General features: G+C 41.0%; 1 protein-coding gene across 2 annotated transcripts; it reads left to right on the top strand.

The window, feature by feature from the left end:
- Nucleotides 1–56: 56 nt before the first annotated feature.
- On the top strand, nucleotides 57–20,635 carry Sos (Son of sevenless). 2 transcript variants are annotated; one of them, XM_064220012.1, is made up of 35 exons: nucleotides 57–440; nucleotides 3,379–3,498; nucleotides 3,790–3,927; nucleotides 4,514–4,690; nucleotides 5,082–5,273; nucleotides 5,577–5,706; nucleotides 5,962–6,065; nucleotides 6,334–6,501; nucleotides 6,579–6,643; nucleotides 6,854–6,984; nucleotides 7,201–7,301; nucleotides 8,010–8,115; nucleotides 8,804–8,945; nucleotides 9,826–9,955; nucleotides 10,434–10,614; nucleotides 10,708–10,779; nucleotides 11,700–11,811; nucleotides 12,124–12,280; nucleotides 12,393–12,629; nucleotides 12,817–12,912; nucleotides 13,031–13,376; nucleotides 13,450–13,571; nucleotides 13,965–14,084; nucleotides 14,618–14,681; nucleotides 15,388–15,459; nucleotides 15,814–15,958; nucleotides 16,184–16,249; nucleotides 16,540–16,669; nucleotides 16,877–16,976; nucleotides 17,130–17,199; nucleotides 18,422–18,490; nucleotides 18,631–18,680; nucleotides 18,932–19,005; nucleotides 19,441–19,619; nucleotides 19,826–20,635. In XM_064220012.1, the coding sequence occupies exons 1-35, from the start codon at nucleotides 345–347 to the stop codon at nucleotides 19,881–19,883; spliced, it is 4,320 nt and encodes a 1,439-aa protein (XP_064076082.1). In that variant the 5' UTR covers nucleotides 57–344; the 3' UTR covers nucleotides 19,884–20,635. The 2 variants fall into 2 exon arrangements, with proteins under 2 accessions (XP_064076082.1, XP_064076081.1); XM_064220011.1 differs by lacking the exons at nucleotides 10,708–10,779; nucleotides 16,540–16,669; nucleotides 16,877–16,976; ... (4 more) ...; nucleotides 19,441–19,619; nucleotides 19,826–20,635 and having other exon boundaries at nucleotides 63–440; nucleotides 16,184–16,484.
- Nucleotides 20,636–21,416: the final 781 nt, after the last annotated feature.

The following is a 21,416-nucleotide window of genomic DNA, read 5'->3' as shown; positions in this document are numbered from 1 at the left end:
CGTGCATTTCTTTGACATCATTCTCTATGAACCAATCAAAAATCACTTTTGTCTTCAGAAACCAATATTGATATCCAAAGGGAACGTACTTGTAAATAAATCGAAAATGGCGTCGTTTTGCCGATTAGATGAATCAAAGAATAATTTATGTGATGTCCTGTTATAATTAAGCTAATACAATTTATTATATATATTATTCCATTATACGATATATTTTTTGGTGTCATTGTTCAGTGTTAATTAATAAGAAGCTGTGAATAATTCGCGTGAAGCGAGATGGTGTTCTTTCTAGTTGCGTGATATAAAAGTGTTTACATGAATTCGGCGCGGGTGCTCCGGCCAATATGCTGCCCACAGTGGAGGAGAGCCGGGGTTACGATTTCCAGGACCCCGAGAATGCGGAGAAATGGCGCGGACTGTTCATCAATTCATTCCGAAAGGTTTGTATACAACATGTCATATTCCGTTCAAAACATTGCCTCAGTTGACTTTGGACGAAAACGACAGTTCATCTATTATATATCTTAATATCTTAAAAGATTTGGTATAATTTACCAACTTTCTTTATTTACCAAATATTATTTGCTATAGTTTCGTCTTTTAAATCTAAATATGGCAGTTATCGAAGCCCTTCATTTGTGATAGTGGGCCAAGTTCAATAAAATACACTTATAATTTTGTATAGAACGGCGTAAATTTACGTATAGCATAGAAATCGAGGTCACTAACGAAATCTAGATGGGTCAAGGATGCGTTTTGGATTAATTTATTTCATTATATACAGAATTTAATTGTATTTAACTTTAGTATTTCTTTTATAACACACTATTTACGAAACATTTTGAAACTATACTAATATATTTTTTTCTAATGAAGGGAGTAAATATAAGCCTTTTATTAATATTATATTATGACATAATTAAAACAAAGTTATTTTGATAAGAATAACCAAATCTGTAACATTAAAGATTACTGAGTTTTTTGACTTGACAGTACTTAAGACAATAACTTTGTGATCAAGTGTGTGTTATATAGAGTCTAATACCATCAATGCTTATATATTATTTAATTAAATTTTAATTGGTGGAAGAGCTTTGTCCAAGCCTGTCAGGGTAGGCACAACCCACTCATCACATATTACTGCTCAACAGATTGCTGTTTGGCAGTAGAATATGTGATATTCTACGACAATACTAAGCATTGACTTGTTGTGTTCCAGTTTGAAGGATGAATGAATCAGTGTATCTACAGATATATAAAAACTTAGTTTCCAACATTGCCAGTGTATTGACTATGTAAAGTATTGTTAATATTTCTTACAGTACTAATGTTTATAGAAAGCGGTGACCTATCACTATAGTGATAGCTATCAGATGACCCCTTTACCTGACCACTTAACTTATTTCATATGAACAGTAGAGTTATTTTATTTACTATTAAGAACAGACAAAAAGTAATTAAACAGAGGTCTCTCTACTGAAACGTTAGAATAACATGTTAATATAAAACTAATTTATATAGTATGTTAGTTAATTGATGAAATTAATTAAATATACATTTAATAAATTTAAAATACTATATATGTAAATGGCCAAGTGCCTTGAAATATGGGACATATGAAGTTTATTCAACGAAAATATTATTTAATATAAAAAAAAACAACATTTGACTATTAATTTATGCAATATTATAGTATTATAGGATAAATAATTTATGATATAAGTTAAATTTATTAGTAGTACTATATTTTATAAAGAATATAAGTATTTGAGTTGAATAGTGTTTATATTATAAATAAAAGATATATCAGATATATTTAAGAACTGTTTGTAGTGCATAAAACAGTTCAGCTATTAGCATTTTTTTTTTTTTAATACATATATCTTTGATTTTTGTATCTTTCCTTCTTATATTGAAATAAGCTGTATGTTTCATGTAGAAGGTTTTTATGCTATTCATTTTATTGTTATTCTTGTAAATGGTGCTTTAGTTCAGGGCGAAACAAACAGTGATAACAACAGTTTTTAGACAAGAAAATGTATATAAGAATACTAAAAAAGTATATTTATATATAATTTATTTCGAAATCAATAATTAAATGAGAATTTAATGACTATTTAAAATTAAAATCAAAATAGAAATCTCCTAGTTTTAACTTCTTTTACATCACAGAATCACATCACAAAACTGTTGTTACACAATTTAACAAGATTTAAGAACTAGTTGTTGTTTGCGCTTGTGTTTTAGGGGTTGGTTGTCAGGTATTATTCACAAGATATATTTATAAATTATAGCCTATGCGTTTTTCTGATGTATAAGCTATATTATTTTTTAGTTTCATTAAAATCCATTCAGTAGTTTTCGTGTGAAAGAATAATCAATACAAAGTTTCGCCTTTATAATACTAGTTGTATGGATTATGTTACATGTTTCAGTCAACTTCTATAAAATTTTGAACTTAATTCCTGTAGATTATTTGGCAAATAAAAACGATTTGTTATTAAATTTATTACTTAGAAGTTATTGATTTAACATTGGTAGATAGTTGGAGCCCCAGTGACCTGTAATATAGGCATATATCTGCAGAATGTATAACTAAAGTTGAATATTTAATTTTCATATTTTATATTAAATTGTTAATCCTTTTGTGAGATTTAAGTTCTACAGAAAAATATAAACTGATTTTATTAATGTTTTTACTCCAGTTCTATGTGGTAATAGAATGTTTAGACCTTGAATTACAAATGGTCAGTGGTGAATCCTTTGTAATGGAGTAGTACAGTACTCGGTTGCAGGGATTTCAGTGGGTAAGATTCCAATGAATCTTCAAATAATACCCTATATAAACAGAGTAAGTCTTCACCCTAGAGTGATGGACGGATGGACAGTCGATTCTTAAGGGAGACTAGGCTATAGCATGAATAGGAAATATTATACTCTATTCCCTTGACACAAACGAAAGGAATTCAGGAGGGACCAATGGCATTACAATATTTCAATACATATGACTGTTAACACTGCTTATTTCCAGACTGTTACTTAGAATCTGTCAACAGTAAATTAAACTTCCCTGTAGGTCCTATTCGAGGTTTCAACATACGATCTAGGGATCTGTAGTCTTAAAAGCAGCCACTAGACACTTTTTTATATTAAATGTAGGCAGAAGTGTAAATTGGTAGCTGCAGATACACATCACACCAATATGACGTCAACCTTGGTAGCTAAGATATTATGTTCCTTGTGCCTGCACCTGGAACCTAGTACTAGAAAGTGTGGGTGGTACCTACCCAAGCCCTACCATCGAGTACATTATACTAGCAAGTGAAAAATTACTATCGAATAGATGCTTTAATGAATGCTCTTGATAAATTTTTCTAGATCCTTGTGTCGCTACACCCGACGCTGACCGCGGAGGATAGCGCGCTGGAATTCGTCGAGTCGCTCTGCTTAAAGCTGCTGGCAATGCTGTGCGCGGTGCCGCCTCCGCTCACTGCGCAGGTAATTTTATCACATCTTATTTGTAAGCTGTAAATAATTCACCGATAACAACTAAAGAAGGTCCTTGTGCCCTATACCTGGTACTCAGTTCAGTCTACGTTCAATCTGACATCCCGTAGTAGAGCCGCTCACGACTATGTACGCGTGTGAAGGGGAGGAGATACTTGAAAGTGTTACCTTAGTCATTTTGTCTGCCTCCCCATTTCCAATACAAATAAGTACACTTGACTTTTTACTTTACTTTGCCCAAGAGCGTAGTTTGATATATAAAAATATGATTTTTATGTTCAGGATGTGGAGGAACGCGTCGCGCGTACGTTCCCCACGCCGCTGGACAGCTGGGCTATCGGCGAGACGCGTGATCCATCCAGCGTGAGACGGAAAAAGTTGGTGCTACCACTGGAGAAGATCCACCACCTGCTGCAGAAGGTATGAAGAATAAAAATTCAACGTCTGAGCTAATGTAGTAACATTAATCCTTAATGCTAAAGTTGTGTAGTGTTGGCGTCGATCCCCAAGACCTGTGTTCAAACACCAGGTAAAAGTTACCGTTTTTTTTTGTCAAGAAATCTCCATCACATTTGTGATTTGATAAGCTCTTGAAAGCCTTGGTCATGTACCTTGTAAAAGAGAATACTTTGCACTATAATATGCCGTATGCAAATGGCTAGTGTACAGAAGAATAACAATCTTAAGAATACAAGGCAGAAATTTACTTGGTGGTAGGGCTTTGTGCAAGCCCGTCTGCGTAGGTGCCACCCATTCGTCAGATATTCTACCGCCAAACAGCAGTACTCAGTTTCCTCATCTTGGTTCCCAAGGTTGGTGGCGCATTGGTGATGTAAGGAACGGTTAATATTTCTTGCAACGCCATTGTCTACGGGCGGTGGTGACCACATACCATCAGGTGGCCCATCTGCTCGTCCGCCTACCGACATCATAAAAAAAAAAAATGTTTAAAAATTAGAATTCATCAATGTTGGTCATCGAATAAATGTAAACGTCCGTGTTTCAGGAGGTGCTCCTGTACAAGATCGATACGTCGGTGTCGGCGTGTATGACCAGCGTGCTGGAGTACGTCAGCACCGACATCCTCCGGCTGTCCGGCACGTTCGTGAAAACGATATCGCAGAAGAGCGGCTACCAAGTGATAACGACGAGCGACATCAAGACGGCGATGTGTGCCGACAAGGTGCGCCATTTGTATTTATATTTCTTTATTGAATTTAGACAAATTAAGCATAGGAGATCCAGTGGTGCTTGTCTGGGTTTGAACCCGCAAACATCGGTTAAGATGCACGCTTTCGAGCCAGTGAGGCAACTGGGGTTTTTGTGTTTATAATTAGTCCGTGCTCGGCGCTGAAGGAAAACATCGATGAGGAAACATTCTTGTATAATTTTAATGAAATTCTGTGAATTATCTTCGAAATGTTTCCTAGAAGGGGAGGAGGCCTCAGCCGAGCAGTGGGATGTTTACAGGCTGTTACCCTATTCAATATATGCAGACACATTACACTTATTGTCAAAGTAGGAACTACTTTTGGCTCAGAGAATAAAATATCCAACCGGTCCTCGGCGCGCAGGTGCTGGTGGACGTGTTCTACCAGGAGCCGGCGCTGGCGGGCGGCGCCAGCGCGGCGGGCTCGCGCGCGCAGGGCTACGGCGAGCTGGTGCGCGACCTGCTGGCCGACGAGCGCGCCTTCCTGCGGGACCTCAACCTCGTCGTGCGCGTCTTCAAGGACGAGCTGGACAAGATCCTGGACGGCGACTGCAAGGTACGGTACCCTCAGCCGACAGTACCTGTCGTTCATAATCTCTTATAGTTGTCAAAGTAAACAAATAGGGGATGGACCTGTGTCTGTGTACACACTTATGGATTATAATATGTCGGTTGGCTGGTTCCTAAAAATGGTTTGAACGGTCACCGTAACCGATGTCGGTCAAGAGGTGATAATGACGTCTCATTATCATAATAATTGCAAACAATTTAATTTACACCAGCCTCTCTGGAGCAATAAGTGCGGTAACTGAATCCTACCTAAATTGAGGTTATCATTCTTCTAATATTAAACTTTCAGACGATATCCCTGATCTTCGGCAACATCGTCGACATATACGAGCTGACGGTGACGCTGCTCGGCAACTTGGAGGACGCCATGGAGATGTCGCAGGACTCGCACACGCCTTACATCGGGAGCTGCTTCGAAGGTAGCGTTGCGATCTGAAATTTTAAATCGAAAGTAATTTTAATAAACGCCGAGATGGAAGTGGCTGTTTTTATGTGAGTGAACAGTTAGTTATTTTATCAGTTTTTAAAAGTTTCCCAAGAGGTCCTCTCCTTGGTTCACCTACTAGGATTATGAACTTCTAGTATGCTTACACAAAACCCTCCCAAGTTCAAAATGTTCTCAATCTACCTTATATAATCGTACGCGGACTAAACTCTAAATGTAAAATTTTCAGAACTGGCCGAGGTGGAAGAGTTCCGTGCGTACGTGCGCTACGCGAACATCGTCACGAAGAAGGAGTCGAGGGAAGCGCTGCAGAAGATTGTGGACGATCCCGTGGTAAATTATCTAAGACTAACCTTCCAAGTATCTAGTAAATTCTTAACTGTTACGGAGATAAGAAAACTATTAGGTCGTCGTTATGAAATAGGATCGGTAGGTATGAGTGTAGATAGAAATAGTCTCTGATAATTTTTTTAAGTTACAAAAAGTTTTTTTTTGTTATGCCTGAGTTTCGAGATTTCCATCAACGACCCAGTTTTCCAGTTTATAAATATTATTAGTTTTTGGGGTGGTTTAATATGCCCTGTATCGTAATCCCCCGCAGCGCTCGGAGCGGCTGGACACGGCGGGGCACGGCTTCCGGCTGGCCGTGAAGTACTGCCTGCCGCGCCTGCTGCTGGCGCCCGTGGCGCACGTGCTGCTGTACCACAGCTACGTGCGCGCGCTGCTCACCGCCGCGCCCGCCTCCGACGACCGCGAGAGCTTCAAGCAGGTCGCTGCCCCCCCGCGAGCGCCGCCCCCGCCGCGCCCCGCCCTCCCACGCCTTACTCACCCGCTCCGTGTTCGCAGGTGGAGTGCAATCTGCATCCGATAAAGAAGCTGCTGACGAAGGCGCTGGGAAACGGACCGAAATTGTGAGTGCAGAGTTTTCAGTATTCGTTGCTTATTCGAACCCAAAATGTCCGCGAAATGATCCGCAGATATTTTTAACTCCGACGATTTATGAATTCCAATGTCTTGCTAAAAAATGATTTGAAACGTCGCAAAAGAGTAACGACTGAGTCCCCCGGCTCGGCCGGGTGGAGCGTGGTCGGGGCTTAGCGTCAGTAACCCGTGGGCCGCAGGGAGGGCGCGGTGCGCTCGCTGTGGCGCGCGCGGCGGCAGCTGGCCATCGACAAGTGCGGCGAGCTGGCGCGCCTCGTCGACAACTGGGACGCGCGCGACGTGCCGCACTGCTGCAACGAGTTCATACGCGGTACGTACGCACGCACCGCTTTACATTACTTCGGCAACCACGAAAACCGTCGCGAACTTGACAGCGACCCCCCAGTGACGATCTTCTCTTACCAGCGCCGTCTATTATGGACCCGTCGATATATAAGATAATGCCTCGACGACATAGAACGTAATGTTAAAAAAAAATCCTAGTGATAATAATATATTACTATATAAAAATAATTTCCAATTCCAGAGGATTCGCTGTCGAAAATCGGTCCCGGCAAGCGGATAGCGGAGCGCCGGGCGTTCCTCTTCGACGGACTACTACTTCTCTGTAAGCCCGTCACTAGTCTGGTAAGTTTATACGTGCGCGAAAATCTATCTTATTCGTATTACAACAATAACTACCTCATTGGTTTCCAATTTTTAAGTCTTAAGACCTCGAACCCTTTGCTACAAACATCAGGCGGTCCAATAGAATATGATCAGGTTTCCTGTAATAGCAGTTTGAAGTTTGACTGTCTCAAGAAGTGTCGGATTGCGGGAACAGTGTTGTCACATAACTGAGCAGAATAGTGCGGCCAGCGCGTTTAGCTGGTCTCCGTGAATCATGATCTCGGTGCTCTATAACCTCAGATAAATGCAACGTAATCGTCATCGTAATTTTCATTATAAAGGTTTATGTCATTGTGTGTGTCATACGCATCTTTCATAAAAAATATGTCTAAATATGTTTAAAAGTCTATGGTCGATGTTGTGGAATATTTAGAATATTTTTTTGAAGTTATCACAACTTCTTATAGGTGGGTAAACCGCTACGTTACGTAACGCGTTACGAAACCAGTCTGTCTGGCTTCCCTTTCTCTTATGCATACGGCAGCGGCAGGCAAGCTCCTGCTCTCCAAATCCAATGGATTAGAATGAGAGAGCAGGAGGAGGAGTCATGGACAGCGCTAGCTGTATTTCGGACAATTTAAGTTATCACTTCGGGCGTCCCGAGACGTAAACTTATTTTAATTTTTTAATTTTGTCTTAATAAAATAAATTTAATATTTATTGCAGGTAACTGTAAATAGTGGTGTTACGTCGGGTGGTTTGCAGCAATTAAAATTAAAAGAAAAATTACATATACGGAAATTGAAGATCGTTGATCGAGCTGACGGCGAAGGTAAGAATGTTAGGAGTATATTAACATCGAACAGGTATTAAATACTACAAACAAATTATATTAGAATATATCTGCTAACATCTGCCATACTGGACGTATCGCCATACTGATTGAGATATTTCTGGATTCAACGGATAGTTTACTTGCTATGTATTAAAATAAAATTTAGTAAAATAGTTTCAAGATATTCATTGATTCTGATATAGTTCATATGAATTTAATTGTCTCATTATTCAAAATGTATTTTTGTTTAAGTTGGCTCTTGAAAGCGATAAAGCCACTACATATTTAGTCATTATTGTACGTAGTCACCACTGACCATAGACCGTAAATATAACCATTCCTAACACAACAAAACTAAGTATCGCTGTTGTGGTTGAATATCTGATCAGTGGTTGCTGAACTTGATGGACCAGCATAAAGCTTTACTACCAAATGAAATCCATTTGGAAATATGGTGATTTACAGGGTTTTCAGTAGTTTTTTTTTTATAGAAGATACACATGCATACATAAATATGAGTGGTAGTTTTGCATTCAATTGAATCCTTTGACATGACAATGACATCTAACTTGACCACCAGGATGGTAATCGAAATATAAATGATGTCTGGACGAGATCATGACTTAATGTAATCATATGTCCTGAGCCAAACGACTGAGAAGTAACCACTGTTACGTGTCCGCAGAGGGCCGCAACCTCATCGAGCTGTGCCCACGCGTGGGCCCGCCTGTGCTACTGGCGGCCGCCTCTAGCGCTGACAAGCGCAGCTGGATGGCTGACCTCGTACTGCTCAACACCAAGCCCATGTTGGACCGCAGTCTCGACAGGTGATGCCCACACACACACATGCATATAACACACACTATACAATACTTAGGGCGCATTTTCATTGGTCGATAAGTCGGTAGTTAGCCCGATTGCGGGGAGTACCCGCATGCGAGCTAACAACCAATGAAAACCACTGGTCGATAACTCGGTCGATTAAACGTGTGCGGGTGATATCCGCATTCGGGATAACGACCAATGAAACTAGTCAGTCGATAACTCGGTCGATACAAAGCATGCGGTGACTCGCCTCCGTTCAGTCATTCATTAGACGTCATCAATACTACGCGCATTATTTATATTATTAACGCTGTTTATTTACGCATCCAAAATCCCTTTTTCTTTTTCTTCAAAGAAGTTATTAATTTCTTTTTTAATACACCGCAAACAGTCAAAATTGCTCCACAAAGCAATAATTGTTGATCCATGTCGAGTACGTCTGCTTATCTCAAAACCCACTGCCAAACTGTAGGTGCCTAATTCTCTCGCACTTCAAGTGCGGGCTCTAACGACCAGTGAAAATGGCTCCCCGCATGCGGGCCTTATCGCATGCGTTATAGAAATCACCCGCACCCCGTATGCGGGCTCTGACGACCAGTGAAAACGATAAACTCTTTGCGGGCCCTATGGCATGCGTTACAGAAATCTCCCGCACCCCGAATGCGGGCCTTATCGACCAATGAAAATGCGCCCTTATGATCGTTCCAGGTTCACGTTTGTGTGTGTACATTTAATTAGTTTCTAAACTTAATTAACCTTACTAGTTTGTCATCCACTGTTCTCACAACGAATGCCTGCCGGCCTAGATTCCAGATTCTTATTCAAACAAATATTAGAATAAGCTATTGGGTGCTAAGCTTAGTTCTGTTTCCCTTCGTGCAGCATCCTGCTGGACCTGGAGCGTCGCCACCCGCTGCAGCTGCCGCCGGCGTCGCTGTACCGGTTCGCGGAGCCCGACTGCACCGACAACATCGTGCTGGAGGAGCGCCCCGGGAACGCGCCCCTCATCAAGGTGAGGCCTCGACGCTCTGAGAAGGGTTTTTAGGTACTATGGAAATATATTGTCGGATGATTTACATCGTCGCTCACTACCTGCAAGATATGAGTCGTAGACATTTAACGGATATTTATTAGTTCTTTATAATAAATGTAAAAAATATAAAAAAAATAATATTTAAATAAATAAATATTGGACAACATCACATACATTTCTCTGCTCCCAATGTAAGTAGCTAGAGCACTTGTGTTAAGGAATATCAGAAGTAACGACGGTACCACAAACACTCAGACCCAAGACAACATAGAAAACTAATGAACATCGACTCGGCCGGGAATCGAACCCGGAACCTCGGAGTGGCGTACCCATGAAAACCAGGATACACACTACTCCACCACGGAGGTCGTCATTCATCATAACCTGATTATCGTGTGTTCAAACCCAGACTAGCACTATTGGCACTACATTAGCTTATAATTTATGTCTGTCTCAGGGCGCGACTCTGCTGAAGCTGGTGGAGCGGCTCACCTACCACGTGCACGCGGACCTGAACCTCGTGCGCACCTTCCTCACCACCTACCGCTCCTTCTGCTCGCCCGCGGAGCTGCTGGACCTGCTCATCGAGCGCTTCGACATCCCCGAGCCGCACCTCGTGTACGACGCGCCGCGACCCGGTGCGTTCCACCCCCCGACACCACCCCCCACCGCCCCCAACACCACGTACTAATCGAACTAACAATACGCTCGCTTGTACCCTAACACGCCAGCCCCTCGGATCAAGACTCCGAAGAAGGATATCAGTCCGAACGCTTCGTTGCTGGATTTAGACCTCGATATAGGTACTGTACACCTGAAGTAGACTTTACACTGTTGCAGCCATCAAATGCATTTAATTATTGTTTGAATTATTAATAGAACTTTATATATTTTTTAATATTTGTAAGTTTTAAATAGCTTAAGTCAGTTCATGTCTTGCAGTTTGGCAAAGGTTCCCTTAGAGGGAGGCGATGGCATGTAGTTGGATTTTAGGACAAATGCTGGTTTCTTAATGATGTTTTCCTTGTCTGTTACTCACACTTGAATACTCGCTGGTGCTTGTCTAAGTAAAACCGCAATCTAGACCACATTCATATATATAAATATATACATATATTACGTTCTGCTACCATTTATGGTCTGTATATGTTGTGTATTCAATCATACTAGAAGCGCTTGTTGTTTAAATTAGCCCCCTTTGTCTCTGTATGTAATTATGGCATGATTAATTTTGAATTATAAAAATGTCCCCCCTTTTTATAACAAGATGCTAAAATAATACAAAATATCTTTCCATGTGCATAATGATCATCAACCGCGCTTCGCACTGTGCTATGTATAAGATTTCTCTTGTCTATTTAACACATGGTCCTGCGCAAGTCTTAACCAAGTTCATCATTCGACTTTTGCTTTGTCATCTATTCATCTTACACGGAGGACCAGCGTTATTGTATACAGTTCTTGGACACTATAGTGTAGTAATTGCCTTGCTACTGTCTGAACACCTGTATTTTCTCCTGGCCAGCTTCATTTTAGATCCATAATACCCATATCCCAATGAGTTGAACACGTGTTTGATGTCGGATATCAACATTCGCATTATGGTTCAAAAGCCTAATGCCGACCATTACATACATACTACCTTAATATAAGTATAGTAACACAAACATATATAAAATGTTTTTTTTTTTTTTAATATAAAATTTTCACTTGTGTGCTATAGCGGAGTGCGTGGAGATGTCGGCCAGTAGCGACGCAGAGAAGTTGAGCAAGAACACCGCCAGAGAGGACTGGAAGAGGTACCGGAAGGAGTTCCAGCAGCCTGTCAAGTTCCGGTATGTATACTCGAGAACCAAGAAGTGCAAGAAATGTCCAATTTTGCAGTCAAATTATCAGGTGTAATACTTTTGTATTGAATCAATTTTGTTGGCTGGTAGGGTTTTGTGCTAATCCATCAGGGTAGGTAGCACCCACTCAGTAGGTATTCTACCGTCAAACAGCAATTTTAAGGGCGAATGACCCAGTGTTACTACAGGGAACAAGTGACATAACATCTTATTGTCTAAGGTTTTAGTGCATGTACGAGTATTTAAATTAATAATACTAATCAATAATTTGACATTGATTGTATTTTTTAATTCTTACAGTGTAATAAACGTACTTCGTCACTGGGTGGATCAACACTTCTACGATTTCGAAAGAGAACCGGCACTGTTGGAGAAGCTCATCGCATTTTTGGAGTCCGTTGACGGGAAACCGATGAAGAAGTGGGTCCAGAGCGTGCTCAAAACCGTTCAAAGAAAGGTCAGCAATGATTAGAAATTGGATGTCGGATTAGAGTAATTCGATAGGGCTTAAAATGCTTTACAAAGTTTATTTTGAAAGCCAACCTCAAACTACCTCTGTATGTTCACAGTGCGCACAGAGCGGCCAAGGCGAGGCGGAGTTCGGTGGTGGGGGGGCCCTGCCGGGCGCGGCGGTGTCGTGTGGGGGCCCGGGCCCGGGGGGCGTGTCGCACGTGTTCGACCGCTCGCCCCCCGCGCCGCTGCGACATGTGGATGACCCCGAGCGGTATAACTGGCACCCCCTCGCGCTGCACCCGCTGGAGTTGGCCCGCCAGCTAACTCTGCTGGAATTCCAGCTCTATCGGCAGGTGAGATCTATCTGACTGAGCGTGCAGAAGTCTATCCAAAAAGTAGGACCCCTTTACTGGAGGGGGTATATGACCCTTTATATTACAATGTTTAAACTTAAATAGGGGTATGAAATTTACCCAGGATAGTTCGAAATACCTGCTCTATGTATTTAACAATATGGTGAATTTTTTATTTTTAAATCAGGTGAAACCCTCGGAGCTGGTTGGGGCCGTGTGGACGAAAAAAGACAAGGAGAAGACCAGCCCCAACTTGCTGAGGATTATCAAGCATACGACTAACGTGAGTTAACTATATCGCTCTACATTTCATGACGTATTCAAATATATATACAATACGCATTTTGCTCCCTTCAAACATCGATATACGTATACTATAAAGTGGCGCCCCCTGTCGGCAGTTCACGCGCTGGATGGAGAAGTGGGTGGTGGAGAGCGAGAACCTGGAGGAGCGCGCGGCGGTGCTGGCGCGGCTGCTGGAGCTGGCGCTGGCGCTGCGGGACCTCAACAACTTCAACGGCGTGCTGGGCGTGGTGGCGGCGTGCGGCTCGGCCTCCGTGCACCGCCTGCGCGCCACGTTCGCGCTGCTGCCGCCGCGCCTGGCGCGCGCGCTGCACCAGCTGCGCGACCTCAACTCCGACCACTTCCGCCGCTACCAGGAGCGCCTGCGCAGCATCAACCCGCCCTGCGTGCCCTTCCTGGGCATGTACCTCACCAACATCCTGCACATCGAGGAGGGGAACCTCGGTGAGCGACTCGTGCCGACGGCTGTCCCTGACCTCTCGGTTATCATGTTTGACCCATTCGTCAAATTTTTCAGACTACCTGCCGAACTCGGAACTGATCAACTTCTCGAAACGTCGCAAGGTGGCGGAGATCACGGGAGAGATCCAGCAGTATCAGAATCAGCCCTACTGTCTCACGGTCGAGCCTCGGACGAGGGTATATATACAATTTAACCGCTTACTATTCAAATGCAAAATGTTATCCTACTGGCAACTGCTCTACTAGCTAGTTTATACGGCTACAGATGATAAAATCCGAGGTTCTAATCTCAATTAGGAACTAAATAAAATTTGTTCAGTTTTTAAAAAAAGATATACTCAGCAGTTTCAGTGCGCAAGTAATGCTATCGGTCCTGCTTTTGTTCTCATTCAGAAAGGTGACAATAGACGTTTGTCTGTGTTCACGCACACACAACACAACAGTAATATAGTTAAAGCAATTGGGTAGTATATTAAATTGACCACTATGCATGTAAAATTCTATTAAGAGGACATATATTTTTTTAAACCAAACTAATATAATAATTGGAAAACAACTTTGTTATTCCAGGCGTTTCTGGACTCGCTGGAGCCGTTCCCTGGCATGGACGACAAAGAGGTGACAGACTATCTCTACGCGAAAAGCCTCGAGATCGAACCGCGGATGCCTCTCAAGCAAATGCCGAAATTCGTGAGTAGTTCCATTATAATCATGTGTATCATAAACTGCATTAATTTGCATGATACAGCCCTATAGCTTGCATTTTTCTAAATTATTTGTACAAAAAAAAATGTCTTGGACATTCATGTACAGACGACTTACAACACTTACTTGGTGGTAGGGCTTTGTGCAAGCCTCTCTAGGTAGGTACCACCCACTCATGAGTTATTCTATCGCCAAACAGCAGTACTCAGTATTGTTGTGTTCCGGTTTGTGAGTGAGCTAGTGTAACTACAGTCACAAGGGACGTAAAATCTTAGTTCCCAAGATTGGTGGCGCATTGGCATGTAAGGAATGGTTAATATTTCATACAGCACACCACAACACATAACACCATTGTTTATGTGCGGTGATGACCACTTATCATCAGGCCCTATTTGCTCGTCCGCCAACCGATATCATAAAAAAAAATTTTTTGTATATAAAATATATACAGAGCTCCTATTATCGAAATAAATTAAAACACACGATTACGATGCGATACAATGTTATTTTTTGTCCAGCCACGACGATACCCTGACCTCTCACTGAAGCCTGTCAAGGTGAAGGTCTCCGATGACAACACAAGTGAGTATACCACTGTCGTATTTATTTTTCAACGTTAGTTGGTCGCGTGTAAGGTACCGTCCACATATCAAAATATTCTTTATACAAGTAGACTTTAATTTAAATTCGACACCATACAGGAATCAGCATAAAATACAGTAAAGATCTATTTATTTAATTAAATTATTATCGATTTTCATTAGTGTGAGTGATGTTCGTGCTTTCAAGGTGTCTTGTGTGCGTGAAACGACTAATAGTAGAGACAACAAAAAAATATATCAATTTAGTGATTTATAGTTTTTTTTTCTTTTTTCTAAAAAGGAATATTAACAAATATTCAATATTTGTACCACTAAATGCCAATATTTCCTGTTTTGAATGCTGTGTGTAATAGTAAACCTTGAGTGCGTGATAATGTACGATTTTCCTTTGGTTTGCAAGTTGTCTACGGGTGCAAATGCTAAACAATGAAAATTCAATGCACATCTTTATTAACAAATAATCATTGCACTACGATAATCTATCTATAGATATAAAAATCAAAATACCACATTGATTTAACAAACTTGAAATTTGGCTGGTAGGTTAATTTTAAGGTGATTCCGAATAACACGAAACTCCACCCCTAAAGGGGTAAAACGGGGTTTGGAAGTTTGTGTTTTATAAATTTCGCGCGGTTAGAACCGCAGTTTCAGCTAGTGGGTTGATATTTATGTTTATTTTCTAGATGTAGCTCAGCTGTCGCCGACGAGCACGTGGGATGGTATCTCCGTGGCGTCGCTACCTGTACACGATCACGGTAACTGTCACTAATGTACACTCAACGATTTGGAATCTTGATACTTTATCTTTCGTTTGTTTTTAATTATTATTTTTATTTGTGTCGCAAGGGCACAGATTATTTTGCCAATGTGACGTACAATTATTATTTACAATAAGTATGTAAAACTCTTTTGACAAATCTTCTCTGTGTAGACGTTTTATAATTTATATTTAAAGTTTATTATAGTTGATTGGGTGGATTTGATTTTAAAAATTTGTTAAATTGAACCCATACATATTTAAAGTAAAATACATCTCGTTACTAGTGACAAATGACATTTAATATTTCATCATGATATCCTGGTTTATTAACACAAATGATCCTTCGCAGGATCCCGGGAAGACCGAGGGTCGCTGACGTCGCCCCGGCTGGAGCGCTCGTGCTCCAGCTCGCTCGCTCAGCTCGGACAGCTCAGCCTCTTCGACAAGGGCCTGGCGCTCTTCGACAAGAGCAAGTCCGTGGCCACGCTCAACAGGTACCATGTCACATAACTATTACTGCTACTTAGTCTAGTATCTAGTCTTTAAGTAACCATATAAAATATGTAATTATTAAGTTGTTTTGTGAGTAAAATCAAGGAGTCTTAAAAACCGCATCAAAATATGTTGCGTAGCTTACAAAATATAAGCGGATAGATGGCGGGAAGCGATTTTGTTTATACTAAGTAGAGCCAATCTAATGTACTATAATCTGTGCACAGGAACAGCGGGTCGGCGCGGGACGAGCCGCCGTCCCCGCGGGAGAGCCACTCGCCAAGGCACGATCGGTTTGTTGTTACACGCCCCACGCTCGGTGTCTGTCTGTCTGTTTGTTTGTTTGTTCAATTTATAGTGGATTTCCTTCCTCTGAAGGTACTCACTTTGTGAGTTTCGATATAATTTGAAATTATCACTTTGATTAATATTTGAAGGTCTGAAACAGATCGGTGAATAGTATCTCATAGTTTGTGAATATTATATAATCAAATATGGTCCAAAATGGGCGGCTGCTCATACGTACCACGAAGCGGCCTCCCCTAACTCAAGCCCCCCCCCCCCACAGCAAGTGGAGCTCCAGCAGCACGTGCTCCAGCAGCGCGCGCCGCGCCGCGCTGTCGCCGCGCGGAGCCATCGTGGACGCCGAGCTGTTCTACTCGCGCAGCATGGACCACCTCGCGTGCCGCAAGCAGGACGCGCCGCCGCCGCAGGTGAGACCCCCCCCCCCCCCGCACGGCCACACCGGCCCCGCCGTCGTGGACGCCGAGCTGTTCTACGCGCGCAGCATGGACCACCGCAAGCAATTTAAATTAGGAATAAGTTAACTCTATGGTTCTCTAAATGGTCAAATAATTCTCTGCACGCCACCGTAATTTTTCCATTTGCGTTTCGAATCTCACGTGAGATATTTCTCCCAGGAACGCGTGCCGCCCCTGCTGCCGCGTGCGTGCGGGGGCCCCGAGTCCCGCGACGAGGCCCCTCCCGTGGTGCCGAGGAGGCCGTCGTCGCCTCATGCGGGTAACGAACGCCCTATTCTATCATTTATAGCAACTCTCGAGATTTTCGTACGACACTATATCATATTTATTGATCTATTTAATTATATGTTATATATTGGTCACACAAACTAATTTATATATATTAAGTTAGTAAAGATTGATGTGTGTGCAGCAGCGTGCGAGCCACCCCCCGAGCCCCCGGACCGCCCTCTGCCGAGTCCGAAGCACCATGAACTGTTCCGGTAAGTAATAATAAACTTTTTCGAAAGTAAATTGACAGTCAAAGTTTGGAATCACTAGGGTAATTTTTATTAAAACCACCGTAATATTTATCAAGTGTACTTTATTACACTTGAATTTCAATCAAAACTTAGATTAGCATTCAGTTAAATATACTGAGGACAGTTAAGAACAAAAGTCAACGGTCTTCGTTAAATTTTCGCTTCGTCAAAGTGGCATTTCTTTTTTATTACTTGTTCACAAATCTTACTCATTCTTTTGATTAGTACTCGTAGTCCAGTGACTTCCATTCGCCCTGTAAATATTCCCACAACTGTGCTGAGTTCGATAGACACCGGTTCTTCACTTTTCTAACAAAATCATCCCATACTAATTCGTTCGGAGACAAATCTGGCGATTGTGAGGGCCACGTCATAATTTGCAAAACTTTTTCACTTCGTTTTTGCTCTAAAAACCCCTGGCACAATTTGGATATGTGTTTGGGGTCATTATCTTGTTGAAAAAGAAAATTTTGACCGATTACATTAATTCCAGAGGGAATGGCATTTTCTTCAAGTATTTTTAGATTTTGATCAGATGGCCGGGTTTATTATTGCCAAAGCATCCCCAGACCATCACAAGCTTGACAAACGACTTTGTAAACTAATATTCGATTGTTTCTGAAGTTTGTCGATATAATTTATTTATTCTAAAGTAATGAGGTCGTAAAATTTGAAAAATAAACATATATTGAAATTCATTTTGCTTTTATCATCTGTTGTAAATTAAAACTAGGTGATTACTTATCATATTAATTACTGAATTTAGAGTAATTGTATGTCTGTTTTGTGCCCTACGTTATCTGGTATAAATATATGGGAAAAAAAGTATTCATTTCCTGATCTGGTTTCAGAGTGTTATGGCATATTTGAAATTGTTACAAATAATAATTTAACTCTTGTAAATATTTAACTTCGTTTTAAATATCAGTAAGGTAAATTAATACTTGCTTAAAGATATATATTTTACGTATAAATAAACATAGTGATATGGTACCCGGTTTAGATGTTAGACTATGATTGAAGGACTTTAGATTAAATCAGGATTAGGTTTATTTGTGTAAGATTGTCGTGTGAGATGATATCCTAGAACCATATAATAGTACTTGCTAGATACAACTTATATGTCCACAACCGTCCTGTGAGAAGCCTGAGTACTTATTAATATTAAATAATTTAATTACAGAAGTCCAGCCATGTCACCGAAGCGGTCCCCTGCGCCTGCCCCACCCATCAGTCCGCTGTTACTAGACAGGTAATAATTATAATTGATTTTATTGAAACAATGACTTTCCTGGACACTCTAAGCCCTAAGTACCGTTCATGGGTCCCTCTTGAAGTGTTTTCGGTACACAAATAAAAGTACAATTACTAATTCATTACTTTTACCTTCAGAGCTGCCTTTAGTTTCCCATCGGCGACTTCGCCGTCAGCGCATCATAATTGTAAGTAGATCCAATTATTTCTCTGCTATGCTTTTTACGTTTTAAGTTATTAAATTAAGACGATGTCTTTCTTTACGCGTATTAACAGTGATATATTAATAATAGATAACGTAAATAATGCCTTCATTTACATGATATAAGATCGTTTGAGACTTTATCAAAAAATAATCTGCCGGTCCTTCTAGCCGGATACGACGTATTCCTGTTATATTCTGTGGTGGTGTGATATACATGTGACCGTGTGCTTACAGCGGAGGGCGCAGCCCCGCCGCCGCTGCCGCCGCGGCGCCGCCGGGACTCCGCCGCGCCGCACACGCCGCACCTCGTGAGCCCCGCTTATACTTACCTAGCACGCATCTAGACTTAGAGTGCAATGCTTGTAGTTTTGTTCGTACGGTACGGCCTCCAATTCCACCTGGCTGTGGTTATATGATAACATTAGTGGGACCTCAATTAAATTAACGACTTTGCGAAGCTCCGTTGCGAACCTTAGCCAGCTGATAGTAAGCAGTCGTTTCAACGCGCCGCCGACCACGGAATTACGGCATTCTAAATGACTACTGAATAATTTTTTTTGACCCGCTGAGTTTCTTTCGCCGGTTCTTCTCAGGTCAGGGTGTTTTCTTTTCCGAACCGGTGGTAGTGTTTAGCTTGACAATCAATAAGTAAGTTTAATGCATCTATATTTAATAAAGGAATTTGATTTGATTTCAATACACCACAACAGGGACCGATTGTAATACATGTATCCTCATCGCAGTCGTCGTGGAACGAGTGTGCGACGGGCGGGTCCCCCTCGGGCTCGTCCCCCGCGGCGCCGGGGCCCCCAGCGCCGGCTGCGGGTGGTGGCCCTCCTCCGCTACCACCGCGGCCTCCTCCTCCTCCCGAGCTGCTGCGACCGGCGCACTCGGCGCTGCTGCAGCGGAGACACACCGCCGCGTGAGTACCGGCCTCAGGCTACAGATATTGAAAGTAGATAGTAATAGTTAAAAAATTATATAAACAGAGATAATCATACTAAACATATAAAAGATTAGTGTAAAAGTAGTGTCCGTGTTTAAAACACACAGATTTGTAATCTGTAAAGTTAATCCACCGTTTCTGATTTGAACATTCATAACTAAATATATAAATGTACTTTTCAGATTAGCTCCAAAACTACCACCTAAACCAGCGGCGGCAGCGGTCGCGCCGCGAACGTAACCACCACCGCGCTACCGCCCGAGCCCACCACGCGACGAGCAGCAGCCGTCACGAGGCGACACCCGACCCTACCTCCCCCCACCCCACCGTGACAGGCGAGCGTAAGCGGTACACCAATAGATAGATTATAATGAAGAAATCAAGTAATTACGATAAAACGTACTATGTTATGTCGTCTATGAAATATTAATTAAACATTACGAATCAGTTAAATTAAGAAAAATACCGTACTGTGATAGATTAAACCGCTATATCTATTCCAATTCACGATGAACTCCTTAAAATTAAACAAGGCTTCCAAAACATTAAGAAAATATTCATTAAAACTGCTGATTATTAAAAATTAATTAAATCAAAGGTATAACCATAGTCTCTTCCAATGGCAAAAGGAGCACGGATCAACAAACTGTGTTAACATAGTATATGCGACTTTCTAACAGCTCAGCTACATGCACTACGAACAGTTCTTGACTAACATATCTTTATTTATAATACAAGACTATTACACTTAACTACTTATATCCACGTAAATTTTACTTCCAGAGATCCGATAACTTTCCGAAACATTCAAAACAATTTTCACGAATATCATAGATTATTTAATCAAAAACGATATTTTTGTTTTGTTGTCACTCCTCTTTCGGTTGGAATAGACTACAAATACATACTTTAAGCCAAAATTTAATTTTCAAATTACATTTTCCAATAAAATTCTTCCCGATTATATCTTAAACATATTCATTAATTCAATACAAGGCCCAATAATGTTCCACTGTAATTTTATAACGTCTTCAAATAACGCAAAATTTAAACGCGTTTGTCGATTTTATTTGCAAATAATATGGTACGGTTGACAAAAACATGACTAATTATTATTTCACAAAAAACAAGATGAAAAATCGTTTTGAAAATAGCAAATGTTTCACTTTATAAATGTGCTGATTATCAAAGTTTACATGTTCTGACCTAACCAACATTATATATAATAATAAATGTTTTATAGAAGCAGTTTGTTGTATAGTATAGTTGTTTGTGGAATGAATATTTGTCATGTTTTTTGTCAAACAACAAGACACGTTACTACGACAGAATCGGGAAGAACGATTAGAAAATTGATGGGATTCAACAAAATTGTATTTTTAAGAGCGTTCGCGAACATTATTTAAACCCGGCTACGATTTGTTTAGCTTACTCGTTTTAAAACTGTTCAATCGGCTTCGTAAAGTTATGATCAGTAAGTAGTTATTTAGTAGTAGCTTTTGAGTAACGCCTCATTGACAATTGTAGTCTCGGTAAGCGAAACGAAACATTTCTTGAACATTAACAATATCAGGCAGTATCGTGTGTTATTCTCCTCCGAGATCGAATGTTACACGAATGCTCTTAACGAGTGCCCTCCAATTTGTTCTGTAAAGAAAATGTCATGCCATAGTTAATTTAAAACTTTTTATAATTATGATAAACAAATTTGTTAATTCAAACGATTGCAAAAAAAAAATGTCGACATAAATGAAATCTTTAATAAATGTCACC

This window comes from Vanessa tameamea, chromosome 30, assembly GCF_037043105.1.
Source record: "Vanessa tameamea isolate UH-Manoa-2023 chromosome 30, ilVanTame1 primary haplotype, whole genome shotgun sequence".
Lineage (NCBI taxonomy): Eukaryota > Metazoa > Arthropoda > Insecta > Lepidoptera > Nymphalidae > Vanessa > Vanessa tameamea.
Note: the sequence above shows the minus strand (reverse complement) of the source record. Positions and strands in the feature narration are given on the sequence as shown.